We start from the raw sequence: 21,755 nt of genomic DNA on the forward strand, positions 1-21,755 counted from the left end.
AACAGAGGCATTGTTGAGCATTCTTGATCATTATGTCGACATGTAAATTGTTGGCGAACGTCACTCCCAGGGACTTAAAGCTCTCAACAATCTCCACCTCCACACCATTGATACAGCCAAGGGCATGTCCTCAACTTCACTTCCTGAAGACAAAAGGATCTTAAACAGTTGGGTGAGGAGTGGCAGATGAAATTTTATTTAGATAAGATGAGGCATTGCATTTTAATAAATGAATAAGGGCAGGACTTATCCAGTTAATGGTAGCATCCTGGATAGTGTTGTAGAACAGAGAGACTGACAGGTTCAGGTACATGGTTCTTTGAAATTTGCATCACAGGTAGACAGAGTGGTCAAGAAGGCATTGAGCACGCTTGCCTTCATTGCTCAGACCACTGAATAAAGGAGTTGGGACATCATGTTGAGTTTGTACAGGACATTGGTGAGGCCACTTTTAGAGTACGTTGTACAATTTTGGTTGCCCTGCTATAGGAAGGACATAGGTGAAAGTGAGGACTGCAGATACTGGAGATTAGAGTTGAGGGTATGGTGCTGAAAAAGCACAGAAGGTCAGGCAGCATCCGAGGAGCAGGAGAATCGACGTTTCGGGCAAAAGTCCTTCATCATGAATACCTGATGAAGGGCTTTTGCCTGAAACATCGATTCTCCTGCTCCTCTGATGCTGCCTGACCTGCTGTGCTTTTCCAACACCAGACTCTCAACCATAGGAAGGTGGATAGGTTGGGACTTTATTCATTGGAATGTAGGAGGTTGGGGGATGAGGTTTATAGAGGTTTATAAAATCATCAGGGGCATATAGATAAGGTGAACAGACAAGACCTTTTACCCTAGGGTGAGGGAGTCCAAAACATGGGGGCATATACTTAAAGTGACAGAAGAGATAATTAAAAGGAACATGAGGGGCAACTTTTTCACATAGGAAGGGGTTTGTGTGTGGAAAAAACTGACAGAGGAAGTGATAAATGCACATGTAGTTACAACATTTAAAAGAAATTTGGTTCGGTATGTGAATGGGAAAGGTTTAGAGGGATATGGGCTAAATACCAGTAAGTGGTACTAGTTTATTTTGAGAAATTTGCTTGGGATGGACAAGTTGAATGGAAGGGTCTGTTTCCGTGCTGTATGATGTTATGAATCTAACTATCTACTTGCCTCTTGTCTCCCAAGGTCCAGCTAAGCAGATCTTGGAAGGTGCGGTACCCTCCACAAAGGACTGTCTGTAGCTGCACCTGTCTTTGCTCTCACTTTTAATATCTGAGAAACCACATGACAACCTCTTACTTACCTCTGCATTCTTGCACACACCTCGGTGTGTGTACCTGAGCTGGTGGACAGTGAGGATGGACCCTTTGACAAAGTGAGCTCTCTTTTCTGAGGTGTCCACATCCTCCTCTGCAACCATTTTCTGAGGGACATGAAAGGTCTATAGGAAATGACAGGCGTAATTCAAAGCTAAGAAGGTGCTAAATTATTGCAGTTTTTTTATTGTCATTTCATTTTGTCTGCTTGCATCAAGTCAACATGGACATCACAGCTGTGTGGTTTTCAGTTCTGTCAGCAGGAAAACCCTATTTCCATCACAATGGGCAGGCAATGTGAGAGCCAGCTTATTTCCAAAGCTTCCTCTTCTACAATTTGTCAAAGCAAAGATTATTAGAGGACATTATCCAATTCTCCGCCTCTCCCTGGTGCTCTACTTTCTTGCAAGGCGAGTAAGAAGAAACATATGATTAAGAAAAAGTTGGATGCTTTGAGAATCTACAAATCTAATATTTGTTGATGGTCATTGAGATATTGGTCCGACATTGTCTTAAGATGGAATGTGTGCCAATTTATAACAGGGATGTGAAGGAGCCTTGACAGAGAGGGCTGGGTGCATCTGCACGTTCAAATGGTTTATGGACTAATGTGCAGGGGAGTGCTTAAGAAAGTAGATTTGGCAAAAACTCCACAAGACAATACAGTTGAATGTGACATACCACTTAATATTTCCTGTCCTCGGAGTTTCATTCAACATTGTGTGGCACTGCATTGCCACACCTCATCACCATGCTTGTTTGTTCCAGTTGGTCATGAACCCAAGAAGCAATATGCAAACATGTGGCTATATTAACAAGCCGCTCACAAACATAGAATCCCTACAGTGTGGAAGCTGGCCATTTGGCCTACACTGACCCTCCAAAGAGCACTTCCCATGGCAGATCCACCTAACCTACACATCCCTGGACTCTTCAGCATGGCCAATCCACATAACCTGCACGTCTTTGGACTGTGGGATGAAATCAGAGGAAACCCATGTAGACATGGGGAGAACGTGCAAACTCTACACAGACTGAGACCCAAGGCAGGAATCAAACTTGGGTCCCTGGCACCGTGAGGCAGCAGTGCTAACCATTGTGCCACCGTGCCATCCTTATGGAAAACACATTGTTGAAATGCCAGTGCTCTGACACTGCTGGATTCCCTCACAACAAACGGAAAGCTAGAAAGCAGGGAGGTGCTGGTCTAGTGGTATTATTACTGGACTGTTAATTCAGAAACCTGGGTAATGTTCTGGGGACCCAGGTTCAAATCTCACTGCAGCAGAGGGTGGAGTTAGAATTTAATAAACATTTGGAATTCAATGTCTAATAATGACCATGAATTGATTGTTGGGAAAAGCAATCTGGCTCACTAATGTCCTTTAGGGAAGTAAACTACCATCCTTACCTGGTCTGGCCTACATGTGACTCCAGACCCACAGCAATGTGGGTGATGCCTAATTGCCCTCAAGGATGGGTAATAAATGCTGGCCTAGCTGGTGACACCCTCACCTTATGAAAGAATTTTTTAAAAAGTTAAAATCAAGCCAATCTTTCTGAAACATTTCATTAGGCCAAAAAAAAGTATTGAAATTGAAATCCACTTACTGTAGTAAGAAAACCTGCAGGCTTGAAATATTCCCACACACAATTAAAATTGTAAGAGATAGAAATGTCTGAAATCCATGTTGATATGAAAAGCATATTTGCATTTATGGAGTTCAATCCTTTATAAAGCTGGTCAAATGCTAACACTAACTGACAAAATGAACAAAAAGTAGAATAGCAATAGTAGGAGCTCTTTCAAAGGCAAAAATACTCAAGTTTACGCTCATCAAGGAGAAAGCTAATCTTTCTTTGAGGCTAAAATCTTTGAGGCTCAAGTCTCATTTGACAGAGCACAGGTTAGAAGATCAAGAGATAATGTCAATCCACCAAGCTGTGATATTCCCGATCTTCTGCTAATTCATTTTAATTATCCAGAATCAGGTGTTCTATGAGTACTGACCTTTGTGCCTGATACTCTGCACTATACTGTACTTGTAGAGAGTCATTGAGTCATAGAGATGGACAGCACGGAAACAGACCCTTCGGTCCAACCCATCCATGCCAACCAGATATCCCAACCCAATCTAGTCCCACTGTCAGCACCTGGCCCATATCCCTCCAAATCCTTCCTATTCATATACCCATCCAAATACCTCGTAAATGTTGTAATTGTACCAGCCTGCTCCACATCCTCTGGTAGCTCATTCCATACCCATACTACCCTCTGTGTGAAAAAGATGCCCCTTAGGTCTCTTTTATATCATTCCCCTCTCACCCTAAACCTATGCACTCTCGTTCTGGACTCCCCGATCCCAGGGAAAAGACTTTGCCTATTTACCCTCTCCATGCCCTTCATAATTTTGTAAACCTCTATAAGGTCACCTCTCAGCCTCCGATGCTCCAGGGAAAACAGCCCCAGCCTGTTCAGCCTCTCCTTATAGCTCAAATCCTCCAACCCTGGCAACATCCTTCTAAAACTTTTCTGAACCCTTTCAAATTTCACAACATCTTTCTGACAGGAAGGAGGCCAGAATTGCACGCAATATTCCAACAGTGGCCTAACCAATGTCCTGTACAGCTGCAACATGACCTCCAAATTCCTGTACTCAATACTCTGACCAACAAAAGAAAGCATACCAAATGCCTTCTTCACTATCCTATCTACCTGCAACTGCACTTTCAAGGAGTTTTGAACCTGCACTCCAAGGTCTCTTTGTTCAGCAATACTCCCTGGGACTTTACCAATAAGTGTATAAGTCCTGCTAAGATTTGCTTTCCCAAAATGCAGCACCTCACATTTATCTGAATTAAACTCCATCTCCCACTTCTCAGCCCATTGGCCCATCCGGTCAAGATCATGTTGCAATCTGACGTAACCCTCTTCGCTGTCCAGTACACCTCCAATTTTGGTGTCATCTGCAAACTTACTAACTGTACCTCTAATGCTCGCATTCAAATCATTTATGTAAATGACAAAAAGTAGAGGACCTAGCACCGATCCTTGTGGCACTCCACTGGTCACAGGCCTCCAGTCTGAAAAACAACCCTCTACCACCACCCTCTGATTTCTACCTTTGAGCCAGTTCTGTATCCAAATAGCTAATTCTCCCTGTATTCCATGAGATCTAACCTTTCCAATCAGTCTCCCATGGGGAACCTTGTTGAACGCCTTACTGAAGTCCATATAGATCACATCTACTGCTCTGCCCTCATCAATCTTCATTGTTACTTCTCCAAAAAACTCAATCAAGTTTGTGAGATGTGATTTCTCATGCACAAAGCCATGTTGACTATCCCTAATGAGTGCTTGCCTTTCCAAGTACATGTACATCCTGTCCCTCAGGATTCCCTCCAACAACTTGCCCACCACCGAGGTCAGACTCACTGGTCTGTAGTTCCCTGGCTTGTCCTTACCACCCTTCTTAAACAGTGGCACCATGTTTGCCAACATCCAGTCTTCCGGCACCTCACCTGTGACTATCGATGATACAAATAACTCAGCAAGAGGCCCAGCAATCACTTCTCCAGCTTCCCACAGGGTTCTCAGATACACCTGATCAGGTCCTGGGGATTTATCCACCTTTACCTGTTTCAAGACATCCAGCACTTTCTCCTCTGTAAAAGATGTTACCATCTATTTCCTTACATTCTATATCTTCCATATCCTTTTCCACAGTAAATACTGATGCAAAATACTCATTCAGTATCTCCCTCATTTTCTGCGGTTCCACACAAAGGCCGCCTTGCTGAACTTTGAGGGGCTTTATTTGCCTTTTGTCCTTAATGTATTTATAATAACCCTTTGGATTTTCCTTAATTCTATTTGCCAAAGCTATCTCATGTCCCCGTTCTGCCCTCCTGATTTCCCTCTTAAGTATACTCCTATTGCCTTTATACTCTTCTAAGGTTTCACTTGATCTATCCTGTCTATACCTTACATATATTTTCTTCTTTTTCTTAACCAAACCCTCAGTTTCTTTAGTCATCCAGCATTCCCCATATCTACCAGCCTTTCCTTCACCCTGACAGGAATATATACTTTCTCTGGATTCTCGTTATCTCATTTCTGAAGGCTTCCCATTTTCCAGCTGTCCCTTTACCTGCAAACATCTGCCTCCAATCAGCTTCCGAAAGTTCTTGTCTAATACCATCAAAATTGGCCTTTCTCCAACTTAGAACTTCAACTTTTAGATCTGGTCTATCCTTTTCCAATCACTATTTTAAATCTAATAGAATTATGGTCGCTGGCCCCAAAGTGCTCCCCCACTGACACCTCAGTCACCGGCCCTGCCTTATTTCCTCAGAGTAGGTTCAGTTTTGCATCTTCTCTCGTGGGTACATCCACATACTGAATCAGAAAATTGTCTTGTACACTCTTGACAAATTCCTCTTCATCTAAACCTTTAACACTATGGCAGTCCCAGTCGATGTTTGGAAAGTTAAAATCCCCTGCCATAACCGCCTTATTTTTCTTACAGATTGCTGAGATCTCCTTACAAGTTTGATTCTCAATTTCCCTCTGACTATTAGGGGGTCTATAATACAATCCCAATAAGGTGATCATCCCTTTCTTATTCCACCCAATAACTTCCCTGGATGTATTTCTGGGAATATCCTCCCTCAGCACAGCTGTAATGCTATCCCTTATCAAAAATGCCAATCTCCCTCCTCGCTTGCCTCCCTTTCTATCCTTCCTGTAGCATTTGTATCCTGGAACATTAAGCTGCCAGTCCTGCCCATCCCTGAGCCATGTTTCTGTAATTGCTATGATATCCCAGTCCCATATTCCTAACCAGAGTTTTGTACAGCTGTAGCATAACCTCATGGTTCTGGAACTCAATCCCTCTATTAATAAAGGCCAAAACACTGTATGCCTTCTTAACAATCCTGTCAATCTGGGTGGCAACTTTCAGGGATCTGTGTACATGGACACCGAGATCTCTCTGCTCATCTGCACTCCCAAGAATCCTACCATTAGCCCAGTACTTTGCATTCCAATTACTCCAGCCAAAGTGTATCACCTCACTTGTCCACATTAAACTCCATTTGCCACCTCTCAGCCCAGCTCTGCATCCTATCTATGTCTCTCTGCAACCTACTACATCCTTCGTCACTATCCACAACTCCACCAACCTTTGTGTCGTCCGCAAATTTACTAACCCACCCTTCTAAGCTCTCATCCAGGTCATTTATAAAAAATGATGAACAGCAGTGGACCCAACACCGACCCTTGCAGTACGCCGATAGTAACTGGACATCAAGATGAACATGTTCCATCAACTACAACCCTCTGTTTTCTTTCAGCAAGCCAATTACTGATCCAAACTGCTTTGTCTCCCACAATCCCATTCCTCCACATTTTGTATAATAGCCTACTGTGGGGAAACTTATCGAGCGCCTTGCTGAAATTCATATACACCACATCTACGGCCTACCCTTCACAAAACCATGCTGACTGTCCCTGATCAGATTATTTTTTTCTAGATGGTTATAAATCCTATCTCTTATAACCTTTTCCAACAACTGAAGTGAGACTCACTGGTCTGTAATTACCAGGGTTGTCTCGACTACCCTTTTTGAACAAGGGAACCACATTTGCTAACCTCCAGTCCTCAGGCACTATTCCTGTAGACAATAATGATTTAAAGATCAATGCCAAAGGCTTGGCAATATCTTCCCTTGCTTCCCAAAGGATCCTAGGATAAATCCCATCCAGCCCAGAGGACTTGTCTATTTTCACACTCTGCAGTATTTCTAATACCTCTTCCTTGTGAACCTCAATCTCTTCTCGTCTAGATGCAAGTCTCTCTGTATCTTCCTTGCCAACATTTTTATTTTCTATAGTGAATACTGTCGAAAAATATTTATTTAGTGCTTCCCCCATCTCCTCTGACTCCGCACACAACTTCCCACTATTATCCTTGATTGGCCCTAATTTAACTCTCGTCATTCTTTTATTCCTGACATACCTGATCCTATCCGCCAACAATTTCTCATGTCCCCTCCTGGCTCTTCTGAGCTCTCTTCTTAGGTCTTTCCTGACTTGCCTGTAACCCTCAAGCACCCTAACTGAGTTTTCACATTTTGTCCTAACATAAGCCTTCTTCTTCTTCTTGACCAGGGATTCCACTTCCTTAGTAAACCACGTGTTCTATATCTTCCTCCCTGCCTGACAGATACATACTTATCTAGGACACACAGGAGCTTTTCCTTGAATAAGCTCCACATTTTTAATGTGTTCATCCCCTGCAGTTTCCTTCCCCATTCTACGCTTCCTAAATGTTTCCTAATTGCATCGTAATTTCCCTTCCCCCAGCTGTAACTCTTGCTCGGTGGAGTACATCTATCCCTTTCCATCACTAAAGTAAACCTGACAGAATTGTGATCGCTGTCACCTAAGTGCTCACCTACTTCCAAATCTAACACCTGGCCAGGCTCTTTACCCAGTACCAAATCTAATGTGGCTTCGCCCCTTATAGGCCTGTCTACATACTGTGTCAGGAAGCCCTCCTGCACACACTGGACAAAAACTGACCCATCTATAGTACGCATACTGTAGTGATCCCAGTCAATATTTGGATTGTTGAAATCCCCCATGACAGCTACCCTGCCTCTCTCACTCCTATCGAGAATCATCTTTGCTCTCCTTTCTTCTACATCTCTGGGACTATTCGGAGGCCTATAGAAAACTCCCAGCATGGGGACTTCTCCTTTCCTGTTTCTAACCTCAGCCCATACTACCTCAGTTAACGAGTCCCCAAACATCCTTTCTACAACTGTAATATTGTCCTTGATCAACAATGCCACACCTCCCTCTCTTTTACCATCTTCTCTGTTCTTACTGAAACATCTGAATCCCGGAACCTGCAACAGCCATTCCTGTCCCTGCTTTATCCATGTCTCTGTAATGGCCACAACATCGAAGTCCCAGGTACCAACCCATGCTGCCAGTTCACCCACTTTATTTCAGATGTCCTCGCGTTGAAGTACACACACTTCAAACCAGGTTCTCGCTTGCCAGTGTCAGATACTTGATTTGGGAACTCCCTACTCTCATCCTCTTCTGTACCTGTCCTACAATTTTGGCTCCCATCCCCCTGCTGTATTAGTTTAAATCCACCTTAATAGCATTAGTGAATTTCCCACTCAGGATATTGGTACCCCTCTGGTTTAGATGAAGGCCATCCTGCTTGTAGAGGTCCCGCCTACCCCAGAAAGAGCTCCAATTATCCAAAAAACCGAAACCCTCCCTCCTGCACCATCCCTGAAGCCACGTGTTCAACTCCTTTCTCTCCCTATTCCTCATTTCACTAGCACGTGGCATGGGCAGCAAACCAGAGAAAACATCTCTGTTTGTCCTAGCTCTAAGCTTCCATTCTAGCTCCCTGAATTTCTGCCTCAAGTCCCCATCTCTCTTCCGACCTATGTCATTGGTGCCAATGTGGACCACAACTTGGGGCTGCTCTCCCTCCCCCGAAGGATCCAAAAAACATACTGTTGCTTTTGCAAATTCCTCATTGCTTCTAACTGTCTCTTCAACCGATCCATTCGATCTGATAAGATTCGCGTCCAACAGCATTTATGGCAGATATAACCCGCAGTAACCCTTAAACTCCCACATCTGACAAGAAGTACATATCAATGTACTAAGGGCCATTTTTGCTCCTTTACAATCTACAGACGCAGAAAATAACACCGTCTTATTCCTCTACAAAACATTGCCCTAAGTTAATCTAATAGTTATGGCTTATATTTTAAGTTTAATCAAGAGACATATCTGCAAAAACATATAATCAAGAAAGAAACTATTCTACTCACTACTGCAGCCTTTCTATTGGACACACTTAAAATGATTAACGTATCTGATTCTGTGCTGTGAACTTCGCCCAAACAGGTTCCTCCAAGATTAGTTGTGAATTTCACTGTTTGTCATTTTTCCCAGACGCACTCCGATATCCAGCGATACATGAATTCAAAACAGCAAAGGCAGTAACTGTGCAGGTTCTCTCTCTCTCTCTCTCTCTCTCTCTCTCTCTCCTGCACTGACCTCACCATGTGCTTCCTTTGTCTGTTCTTCTCCCTTTTAAAACTGCTGTTGTTTTGACTTTTTTTTCCAAAGTTCCACAACAATGCAACAGCATTTAAAACAGTAATTGCTGCTCCTGGAATTCAAGAAAATCACCTCCAACACTTTAAATATTTCAAAAAAAGGAGCAGCTGTTACAGCCAGAAATTTTTCCCGTCCTCCCCTGTCAAGTGAAACTCTGTGCTGCAAGCAGAGACTTGCAAAATCTAACCTTAGATTTTCATTGAAAACAAGAATAATGGTCAACTAACTCTTCAGAGGCCAGCATTGCATCTCCAGATACCCTTTATGTAACAAATGCATCATCATTGACAATAGCACTGTCTCTCACTAAGTCAGGCATCCCCTGATTCAATATCCCTGACATTCAATTTTTTATGTCAAACAGTTCTCCCTCATTGGATCAGATTAATAGCCCTCGTCAAGGAGTTCATATTCAAGAGACCCAACTAGCTAACCTGGTACAATCACTACAAATAGTTGAATCAAAATTGCTTAGTTAATTAAAGAAAACCATTAATGGAGCATTAAAGATTAAAAATTTATTCAGTGGAAGATGCAGATTCCATGTAGCAAAATATTTTTCTCATTATTTTCTGCATACTGCACATTCTGGTAAGCTTCTCTGTTTGAACATTAACTGAAAGAGAATAATACCACTGCATAATGTTAAAACAACATTGAAAAATACAGGAGAAACACTCTGCTGGCCTGGCAGTAGTTGTATTGAGAAATGTCAAGGTCATTGACCTGAAACATTAACCACGCTAATTTCTCCGTAGATGCTATTGGGCCAGCAGATTGACTCTGGGCAGCATCAGGAGGTGGAGAAGTCAATGTTTTGGGTGTGACCCTTCTTCAGGACCAGGGGGTGTAAGGTGTAGGGGGAACTCCCCTGTGCTGAGAGGAGCAGCACAGGGGAGTTCCCCCTACACCCTACACCCCCAGTCCTGAAGAAGGGTCACACCCAAAACATTGACTTCTCCCCCTCCTGATGCTGCCTGGCTTGCTGTGTTCTTCCAGCCTCCTGCCTGTCTACCATGGATTCCAGCATCTACTATTTTTTGTTTAATCTGTACCAGAGTGATTCTTGCAGTTTGTTTTTTCTGTACCAGATTTCCAGAACCTGATGTTTTTGTTCTTTTGCTGTTAGCATTATGGCAGGATTCTAAACTGGATGGTTGCATGTATGTTTTAATAATTGTCCATTTATTTATACCTGATTGCACAAATTTGTATTGACTGCTTCATTATAAAGGCTGATTGCCGGAGCAGCTGCTTCCTGTGAGAACTGGTGATAGCTTTTCTGGTGTTGGGATGTGACCAATTTCATCAAGGTAGCAATTACTATCAATTCCAGACTGTCTTGACACTATTAAGAGTAAACCACAGAGCGTAGGACTAATGTAATATTGTTGTTAAGATCATGTGACAGTGGCAGCACTCGTCCCTCATGTATAATAAAGTATCAGTTTAATTTTTTGTACCAATCTGGTCACTTTCATGGTCAATGTTTGTTGCCAGACCACAAATTAATTGTTTTATTGATCTCATAACTTGTGGTCATTGGACGTGAATTCAGAATTACTGCTTCGCTGGTGGACCTGTGATTTTGTGAGCAGTTCTCCCTGTCAGCACTGTTTTTAGAAGACCTCAATTTCTGGTCAAGCCCTTTATGTTTGTGTTGATCAGCAGCAGCATCAATAGAAGCTAAATGCTGGATGCATGTCTTCAAGGTGGCAATGTTTCTATTATGATTTATATAATGGCATACACATGCCAGTCTAGTTGTAATGCAGTGACCACACAAAATAAAACTCACACTTTAACAGTTACGTACCTGCCAGCCTTGTAACTTACACCGTTGCAGAATGAGGCAACACTTCTCTTCTGCAGAAAGTTTTTTCCTGTCTCCCAGTATTATGTCAGCCAGAATCCTGTACCTGCATGGAAAGTCATAGAGACATAGAGTCACAGAGATGTACAGCATGGAAACAGACCCTACGGTCCAACCCGTCCATGCCGACCAGATATGCCAACCCAATCTAGTCCCACCTGCCAGCACCAGGCCCATATCCCTCCAAACCCTTCCTATTCATATACCCATCCAAATGCCACTTAAATGTTGTAATTGTACCAGCCTCCACTACTTCCTCTGGCAGCTCATTTCATACACACACTACCCTCTGTGTGAAAAAATTGCCCCTTAGGTCTCTTTTATGTATTTCCATTCTCACCCTAAACCTATGCCCTCTAGTTCTGGACTCCCGCACCCCAGGGAAAAGACTTTGCCTATTTACCCTATCCACGCCCCTCATAATTTTGTAAACCTCTATAAGGTCACCCCTCAGCCTCCGACCAGAATTGCACATAATATTCCAACAATGGCCAAACCAATGTCCTGTACAGCCGCAACATGACCCCCCAACTCCTGTAAAGTGGAGTACAAAAACAGAAATTTTCATGATTTGCCCTCCCTTTATTTTGGATGACACTGCCGTGAAGTGATGTTCTGAATCCTTCTCTATTTGGCTGTCTTGAGTATCATACAAGACACTTGCTTTCAGGTTAGCTAATTAATGTATTTAATTAAAAATTACACAACACCAGATTATAGTCCAACAGGTTTATTTGGAAGCACAAGCACTAGCTTTCGGAGCATTGTTCCTTCATTAGGGAGCAGCGTTCCCAGAGCTAGTGCTTCCAATTAAACCTGTTAAACCATAACCTGGTGTGTGATTTTTAACTTTGTCCACCCCAGTCTAACACTGGCACCTCCAAACCACAATTAATATCTTGTGAGGAGACAGAAGGCAATCCAAACTTTTGGAAGTAGTAATTGGATATCACGGATATTCTAGTTTTTGACCCTTGGCAATCCCACATTGTGATTTGCTGGCTGTGAATGCATGGCTTGCATATTTGATTTGATTTATTTCATTTGATGTGATTTGATTTATTGCTGTCACGTGTACCTAAGTACAGTGAAAGGTTCTGTTTTGCTAGCAGTACAGGCAGATCTTAATGTACAAGGACAGACAAATCATAGGGTGCTTAGACAAAGCCAGGTATACAAGGTTATGACTACACAGGAGTAAAAGCAAGGTCAACAATAGACCTGTCTATTATGTATGGACATCCAACAAAATTCCTCTTTTTCTAATGTAGAATTCATTTCAGCTTTTGCATGGTTTTAGAGAAGGCAATTGCAACTGATTCCTAGAAATTCCAGCATAACATATCCTTGGTAAACAGAATAAGGACAATAAATGAATTACAGTGACAAATGTTGGACAAATAGAAATCTGTACCGTTACATAGGTACGAAAATACCATTAGAGCTCATTAAACCTTATCTTTACATGTTTACTCTTACTGGTAAATATTATTCATGTAAGAAATGTGATCACAGTATATAAATTCTTCAGTACTCCTATCCTTTCAATGTATGTTTTTGTTTGGAGCATGTCCACAAAAATAATGAGCTTGATTTTTTTCCATTTGGCAGATTTGCAAAGAAGCAAAGTGTGTACTAATTGGAGAAAGACAGCGTTGTATTCGAGTCTATTCTTCTGCTAAAGCAAATAAGTATATAACCTTTTTCACTTACAATTGTATGTGGAAGTTTATAGTTTTATATTATTTATATAACCAATTGGCAGCCAATTTTTGCATCATGCTTGAGAAACAGGATAGGCTTCATGCAGCATCTCTTAATCTGGTACCCACAACTACCAGCTCAGGTGTTGGCACTGACATTCCTGATGAAGGGCTTATGGCTGAATTGGCGACTCTCCTTCTCCTCGGATGCTGCCTGACCTGCTGTGCTTTTCCAGCACCACACTTTTCAACTTTGACTCTCCAGCATCTACAGGCCTCACATTCGCTTTGTTGGCACTGCATGTACCTTAGGGGCTGGTGGAGAGTTGGGATCTCATACCTTGAGTTATTGGATACCACTGAGCTACAACCAGATCATTGAAAAGATGGGTCATTTGCCAACTCGCTAGAGGGCAAGGTTTCAGATGAGTCATGCTTCAGAAGATCTTGAAGGTTGGCATACAGGCAGGTGCTGATGGGCATGTATAATGCAATGTTGGGTGTATTACTTGGTCTACCAAATACCAGTCAAAGAGTTTGCAGGATCTCAACACCAATTTGACAGAGGATATCACTCGGAGTTTTCCCTGTTGGCAATCTGTTTCCTGCTGTACAGGAAACACAGAAGTGTTTCAACAGCAACACACATACCAGCTGAAGCCTTGGGAGTGGATAGATAGATATATGGCAGTTTGCATTTTTAGCTTGGTGAGAGAACTCACACAAAGAAGAAACCTACCCCGCTTTGCCTGCACCAATCTACCTACCAAGCATATGTCTGTCCATGACAGTGGAGTAGGAGTCCCTTTTCACACTGAGGACTTGCTCCATCATGTTCTATGGTTCTGCCACCATGTTAAATGGGATCGATTCAGAACTGGTAAGCCATGAGGGGGCTATCAGCAGCATTATGCATTTATTGCACCACAATCCGTTATCATCACGGACTGGCTTATCCCTCACACTACCATTACTATCAAACCAAGGGATCAACCCACTACCCAGATTGTAGTCAGGTGTAATGAGTGAAGGTGACATATCAAAAGAAGCATCACACATGCCTAAAAATGAGGTATAAATATGGTAATGCTACAACACAAAATTACAAACATGCAAAGCAGCGGTAGAAACATGCTATGAGCAAATGCAACCAGAGCATGAAGGCTTTCAGTACTGCTGTTTTGGCAGGCTATTTTGTACAGACACACAGATAGGTTGCTTGTCAGTAGGCATATGTCTGGGTGTGTAGGTGGGACACCTTCCTAAACGGTTCACCAAAACATCAGCCTAACACCCACAGCATGCCCAACTGCCTACTGAGCAAACCCCAATGCAAGTTCATTCGACCAAATGGCCTTGGCTATAAGTGGGTGGAGTCAAAGAAAGGCTGCCAGCATTCTTAAAGATCCATCCCAACCTGACAATGTTTTTCTACAACCTCTACCATCGGGCGGTTGGTACAGAAGCCTGAACATACGCACCAGCCGGTTTCACAACTGTTTCTACCCTACTGTTGTTAGAATACTGAATGGACTCACAAACTCTTAACATTTGCCTGTACCTCTGTTTTTATTTTTGCCGCTGATTACCTATTATTTACTAGCTATGCCACTTAACAATGTGATCTTATTGCTCGCAAGACAAAGCTTTTCACTGTGCCTCGGTACAGTCTGCACTCAGCTCAAGGGTTTCGTCATGTTCAGTTGTCTGCTTAAGTCAATCCTGGTTAGGGGATCTGTCTGTCTGCAGTCCAGGGGTGGGAAGTGGACAGGACTGTAGGGCTGTCACAAGCAATCAGAAAAATTGGGATCATCAGTTGAGAAGATGTGAGCACAGAGGGCTGATCAATCACAGAGGGCTAGGACCCACTCACAGAAATTAGTCGGAGTCTAATTTGGGGTGGCACAGTGGCTCAGTGGTTAGCATTCTGCCTCTGGATCCAAGTTCAATTCCAGCCTCGGGCGACTGTCTGTGTGGAGTTTGCATATTCTGGTACAAACTGCAAGAATCACTCTGGTACAGATCAAACAAAAAATAGCAGATGCTGGAATCCATGGTAGACAGGCAGGAGGCTGGAAGAACACAGCAAGCCAGGCAGCACCAGGAGGTGGAGAAGTCAATGTTTTGGGTGTGACCCTTCTTCAGGACTGGGGGTGTAGGGTGTAGGGGGAACTCCCCTGTGTTGAGAGGAGCAGCACAGGGGAGATCCCCCTACACCTTACACCCCCTGGTCCTGAAGAAGGGTCACACCCAAAACATTGCATATTCTCCCCGTGTCTGCATGGGTTTCCTCCAGTTTCCTCCCATACTCCAAAGATGTACAGGTCAGGTGAACTGGCCATGCCAAATTGCCTGTACTGTTAGGTGCATTAGTCAGAGGGAAACGGGTCTGGGTGGGTTACTCTTCGGAGGGTCGGTGTGGACCTGTTGGGCTGAAGGGCCTGTTTCCACACTGTAGGGAATCTAATCTTAAAAAAAACTCATCTGTGGTGAATACAGTTCTGGATTCTATGTATTGATTATTGAGGATGATGAAAAGTGGTGGTGTAGAGATTTAGCCCATAGGTACTAAAATACATTATTGTGCTCTTACAAAGATCACAAATTGAATCTTGAACAGGATCAAGCATCAGACTTTCACATCTACCAGCTTTTTATTTAACCCCAGGTGATTTTTTTAATGGACTAAGTTTTTAGGTGGGCAAAGTTATAAGTCATACAGCATCACATTACAATCCACCAGGTTTATTTGGAAGTGCAATCTTTCAGAGTGCTGCTCCTCTATCAGATAGCTAGTGTGGCAGGATCTGTGTCCTATAATGCTGCCCTACTTGCTTCCTGATGAAGGAGCAGTGCTTCAAAAGCTTGTACTTCCTAATAAACCTTTGGACTATAACCTGGTGTTGTGTGATTTTTTTTAAGTTTGCCCATCCCAGTCCAACACCAGCACCTCCATGTCATATTTTAGGTGTAGGGGAGAACATTATATTTCTTACACAAGTACTAAACTGCAGAAGACAGATCTGTTAACTAAGACTTTATAATCTGGTAGAAATGAGACAATAAATTTGTTATGGTTATACTCACATCAGATATTATTTGAAAACTTTTCCCATACAATTTAGAGAATGCCGAGTTAATCGAGGTTAAACATTAGTTATGCCACATTTTGAGTACAGAGGTTACTGTCTGTCCATGTTTGCGACTGTTGCAGCAGTAACACACAATTTCAGTGCAGTCTCTTCATTCACACGATTACTGCATTTGTCTGAGTGGGACCAGTGCTGTTGCTACCTCAGCACAACATGGGCATGGGATTAGGCACTGAAAGATTATGGCACAGACCATCTGCTTCTCTAACAGGCTGCACTCCGTGGAACTGTTTGGACTGACATTAGGTGCGTGTGGAGACTAGACAAGTGAAACACAAAGGCTCAGAAGTCCTCAGCAGTGGTGCTAGAGACCAGAGGATGGTGGAAGTGAAGAGGGAGAAGGAAGTCATCGTTCAACTGGGGACAGAGAGACCTTGAGAATTGCCTTCCAAAGGAAATGGAAGTAGGTGCTGTGTGAGGTCAATGCAAAGCATCTAGGTCTGAGGTCCTGGTGCAGTGTTAAAACCAGTTTAATGTTCTTAACCAGATGGTCAAGGTCAGTGAAAGGATCACCACATGATATCTTGTACATACCACTCCATCAACTTCCCATTTTAATACACAAGCTCCTGTCGTTACCAATTAAGGCTCAAACCTAATATCCAGACACTGCACCTCACCCTCACAGACATTACAATGATGCAAGTCTCACGGCTTGCTCCTGCTCCTTGTTATCTAACTCCAGCTATTTAGCTATAGTGGGGACATCATCTGAACACAGGTCAACACAGTGACTGACGGCTTACCTTTCTTTTGCAGGACAGAAGGCAAACCAAAAGCTTTTGAATATAATTTGATATTAATTCATTAAGGAGTTGACAGTTATGCACCCACTTGAACAGACTAGTTCTTCCTGTATGTGTTTTTTAAAAGTAATTTTCATATTTAAAATTGGATCAGCCATAGGTCATGTAATAAATACAAAAAAAAGTTTTTTTTTGATAAACCTATGTGATTGTAACAAGGTCAGCCAAGTGGACCTAATAGGATATGAGTTCCCTGATTGGTGCTGGTAACCTGGTACAATCAGGAATCCCTGGCTGACAGATATAAACAGGAGTGTCAGAGGTTCTGTTTACTCTGAGAGCTGGCTCTGAGGGAGCTGGATCAGTATCAAGGAGTCTCCACATGTAAGTAAAGGGTGGCTTGGTGACAGGATACCGGCCTCTGTGGAATTATTTCAAAGATCAGATTTCAGCTGATTAAGCATAATGAGCTAGATTAACACCCTTAAGTACATCAATGAATATTATTTTAAGCAAAGATTCTTGGAAACATATTTCTTCTAAACTACTACTTTTGGTGGCTTATCTATGAGTTTGAGCAGAAGCTTGAGAAGAAAGGCTTGAACTTGTTAAAATGGAAGTTTGACCACAGTTTGTAGTCAGAACTTAAACTTTACAATTCAGGCTGAGCCCATGAATAACTAGCCAGCACCCACTCTGCATCTGAAGGAGCTCAGCACCCTCTGCAATGACATTGCTAACAATCCCAGATGTGATTCATTTGAGCAACTGCAGAAATACAGCTGGAACGTCATCAAAAAGAACATCAGGTGGCTAACCTAAGATATTCCCTGACAGCAACCTACAATGCCACAATGATGAGGTGCAGGCGTTGGACTGGGATGGACAAAGTTAAAAATCACACAACACCAGGTTATATTCCAACAGGTTTATTTGGAAGCACTAGCTTTCAGAGCACTGCTCCTTCATCACCTTAGCAATGTTCTGAAAGCTAGTGCTTCCAAATAACCTGGTGTTGTGTGATTTTTTTTACAATGCCACAAATCTCCAAATATCACCTTTGGCAAAGTTGTCCTGCAGAAGGGGAAAACTAGGTTCCTTATGCCTAACAGTGTCCTATGACCTCTGTGTAATATTTTACTCTAATATATTCAAAGCTTTACATCTGTACTCATTGTTTATTTTCTTTCATAGGATGTGAGCATCAAAGTCAGCATTTGTCATTTTATCTTTTCCCGATTCTCTTGTCGATCTCTGTATCCAAGGAGAGATCGTCAGTGATGGTAGAGCCAAGGTACGTAAACTGATGGATGACATTGAGTTCATAGTCATCGATGGTGTGCCCTGTGCCCAGGACACTCATCTTCTTCAGACTGAGAGTCAGCCAGAAATCGTTGCAAGCGTGAGAGAGGCAGTTATCAGTAACTGGGGTTCCTGCTGGGTGTGTGTTGCAACTGCAGCATCATTGGCAAACAGCATGTCTCTGATGAGTGCAGCATGTAGTTTTGTCTTGGCTTGGAGGCGGGCCAGGTTGAAGAGCCTGCTGTCTGATCTTGTGCGAAGGTCAATATTGGATCTGCTTACTTCCAGGCACGTGGGGAGTATTTCACCACACTCTGGACATGTGCCTTGTAGATAATGGACAGGATTTGGGGAATCAGAAAGGCATGTTTCAGGATCACAGCAAAGAAGAGTCCCAACGAGTGTGGGAGTGAGACACAGCCTTGTTTGGTGCCGCTGCGGATGTTGAAGGACTCAGAAGAGCTGCCATTGAACTGCACTGTCCCCTTCATGTTACAGGATTCTATCATACTCTGCAGTTTCAGTGGGCAGCCGATCTTCAGGAGAACCTTGAAAACACCATTTCTGCTGACCAGGTCTAACGTCTTGGTGAGGTCAATGAAGGTGACATACAGGGACATTTTCAATTCTCTGCAGTTCTCCTGAAGTTGGCAAAGGGAGAGGATCATGTTTACTGTTGACTTTTTAGCACGGAAGCCGCACTGTGACTCTGGGTATACATGTTCTGCCATTTTCTGCAGTCAAAATGACCCGAGCGAAGGCCCTGTCGACAGTGTTGAGGAGAGAGATAACTCTGTAGTTGTTGCAGTTGCTTCTCTTGCCCTTGTTCTTGTAAAGGGCAATGATCTTGGCATCTTTCATGGCCGACGGTACAGCTCCTTCTTGCCAGCACTGTCAAGACATGCAATGGGAGCAGGAAGGTAGTCTTGCAGCACTTGATCAGATCAGGTGGAATCCCGTCGCTACCCGGGGCCTTACCTGAGGTCAGGCTGTCAAAGGCCTTGCTGAACTCTTCTACTGATGGCTCTGCGTCTAGCTCGTCCATGGTCAGCAATCACATGATACCATCAAGTGCTGGAGTGGTCATGGTATACTCTTTGGAATAGAAATCAGAGTAGTGTCCTACCCAGCTCTCCACATGCTGGCCTTTGTCTGTGATTACCTCCCAGTAGAGGATTTGAGGGTAACTGCCTTGCTCTGAGCTGGTCCTAATCCCTTCTTGATGCCTTTGTACATTCCCCTAATGTTCCCCATTTTAGCGGCTGTCTGAATGTCCTCACTTAGCTGTGTCCTGTACTGGTTAGTGCAATACCTGGCAGTCTGCATTGTTCCTGACAGCCCTGAGAATCTGCATTTTCTTCCAGCTAGTTGACCACTTGTACTCAGCTGGCATGCTTTGGTGGGGTGGGTGGGGGGGGGGGGGGGGAGGTGACAAGACATGGAAGTGAAAAGCATCATAGCCTATAGGAACCACCTTGAAGGAGTGATCCTTGCAGATGTTGCTTTCGTAATGGTCTTGCACAAGAGAAAATCCCCACATTAGAGCATGAAACCGAATGGGTAAATGCATAAACTCTACAACGCTACCATTTTTAGAACCAGCCAATAAGCAGCTGGATAAAGAGAGGCCTCAAGTAAGTGCCAGGATGTAAGAATCTGAGGCATCTTCTCTCAGCAGTGGGATAATGAGGGGCTGTGGCTGAGATACAAGAAGGGAGATGTGGCAGTTGCTGGAGATCCATATTCCGTGACATACGTGCTTTGAGAAAGATCTTTTAAATTCACTTGTGAGATGTGGATTTTACTGGCTAGGCCAGCATTTGTTGCATGTCCCTGGGCTGCTCTTGAGAAGTTGGTGGTGAGCTGCGGTCCATCTGCTGTGTGTTAACCCACAATGGCATTAGAGAGGGAATTCCAGGATCTTGATCCAGTGATACTGAAGGAAAGGTGATATGTTTCCAAGTCAGGATGGTTAGTGGCCTAGAGGGAATTTGCAGGTGATGGTGTTCCCATGTAATTGCTGCCTTTGTCCTTTTGGTTGGAAGTGGTCATGGATTTGGAAGGTGCTACCCAAGGATTTTCAGTGAATTTCTGCAGTCTATGTTGTAGATTGTACACACTGCTGTTACTGCGCATTGGTAGTGGATGTTTGTGGATGTGGTGCCAATCTAGGTTGCTTTGTCCTAGATGGAGTCAAGCTCCATGAGTGATATTGGATCTGCTTACTTCCAGGCACGTGGGGAGTATTTCACCACACTCTGGACATGTGCCTTGTAGATAATGGACAGGATTTGGGGAGTCAGAAAGTGAGGTTACTTACTGCAGTATTCCTAGCTTCTGATGTGGCCTTGTAGCCACAATGTTAAAGTGGAGAATTAAGATGAGTTTCTGGTCAATGGCAGCCACAAGGATGTTTATAGTGAGGGATTCAGTGATGGCAACACCATTGAATATCGAGGGATAGTGGTTAGATTGTCTCTTATTGGAGATGGTCATTGCCTGGCATTTGTATGGTATAAATGTATCTTGCCATATGTCAGCCCAAGTCTGGATATTGTCCAGATCTTATTGCATTTTAACATGGATTGTTTCGGTACCTGAGGAGCTATAAATGGTATTGAACATTGTGCAATTTTCAGCAAACCTCTTCATTTTTGACCTTATAATGGAGGCACGATGAAGCAGCTGAAGATAATTGGGCCTAGGACACTACCCTGAGGAATTCCTGCACAGATGCCCTTGAACTGAGATGACTGACCTCCAACAATCACAACCACCTTCCTATGTGCCAGGTATGATCCCAACCAAAAAGAGTTCATCCCCAAGGCCCATTGATTCCTGTTTTGCTGGGGCTTCTTGATGCCACACTTGGTTGAATGCAGCCTTGATGTCAAGGGCTGTCACTCACACCTCACCTCTGGAAAACAGCTCTTTTGTCCTTGCTTGAACCAAGGCTGTAAAGAGGTCAGGAGCTGAGTGGCCCTGGCAGAACCCAAACTGAGTGTCACTGAGCAGGTTATTGCTGAGCAGGTGCTGCTTGATAGCACTGCTGGTGACATCTTCCATTACTTTACCGATGATTGGGAGTAGACTGATGGGGCCGTAATTGGCTGGATTGGATTTGTCCTGCTTTTTGCATACAGGATATACCTGGACAATTTTCCCATCGGTGGGTAAATGCCAGTGTTGTAGTTGTACTGGAACAGTTTGGCTTGGGAAGCGGCAAGCTCTGAAGCACAATTCTTCATTGTTATTGCTGGAATATTGTAAGGGCTCATAGTCCAGGATCTCCAAATGTTTCTTGCTATCACAGGGAGTGAATCAAACCGGCTGTCGACTGGTATCAGTGATGCAGCGGACCATTGGAAGAGGCCGAGATGGATCGTCCATTTGGAACTTCTGCCTGAAGATTGCTGCAAATGTTTCAGCCTTATCTGTTGCACTGATGTGTTAGGCTCTTCCATCATTGAGGATGGGGATATTTGTAGAGACTCCTCCTCCA

At 43.4% G+C, this 21,755-nt stretch overlaps 1 protein-coding gene across 6 annotated transcripts in view; it reads right to left on the reverse strand.

Moving 5' to 3' along the window:
- The window catches only part of myo16 (myosin XVI), a 390,437-nt gene that overhangs the window by 37,612 nt on the left and 331,070 nt on the right, over positions 1–21,755 (reverse strand). For all 6 annotated transcript variants that reach the window (XM_072578153.1, XM_072578149.1, XM_072578148.1 and 3 more), the window contains one exon: positions 11,294–11,396. In XM_072578153.1, coding sequence (XP_072434254.1) covers positions 11,294–11,396 — 103 coding nt within the window. The remainder of the gene's footprint in view (positions 1–11,293; positions 11,397–21,755) is intronic.

This window comes from Chiloscyllium punctatum, chromosome 9 (genome assembly GCF_047496795.1).
Source record: "Chiloscyllium punctatum isolate Juve2018m chromosome 9, sChiPun1.3, whole genome shotgun sequence".
Lineage (NCBI taxonomy): Eukaryota > Metazoa > Chordata > Chondrichthyes > Orectolobiformes > Hemiscylliidae > Chiloscyllium > Chiloscyllium punctatum.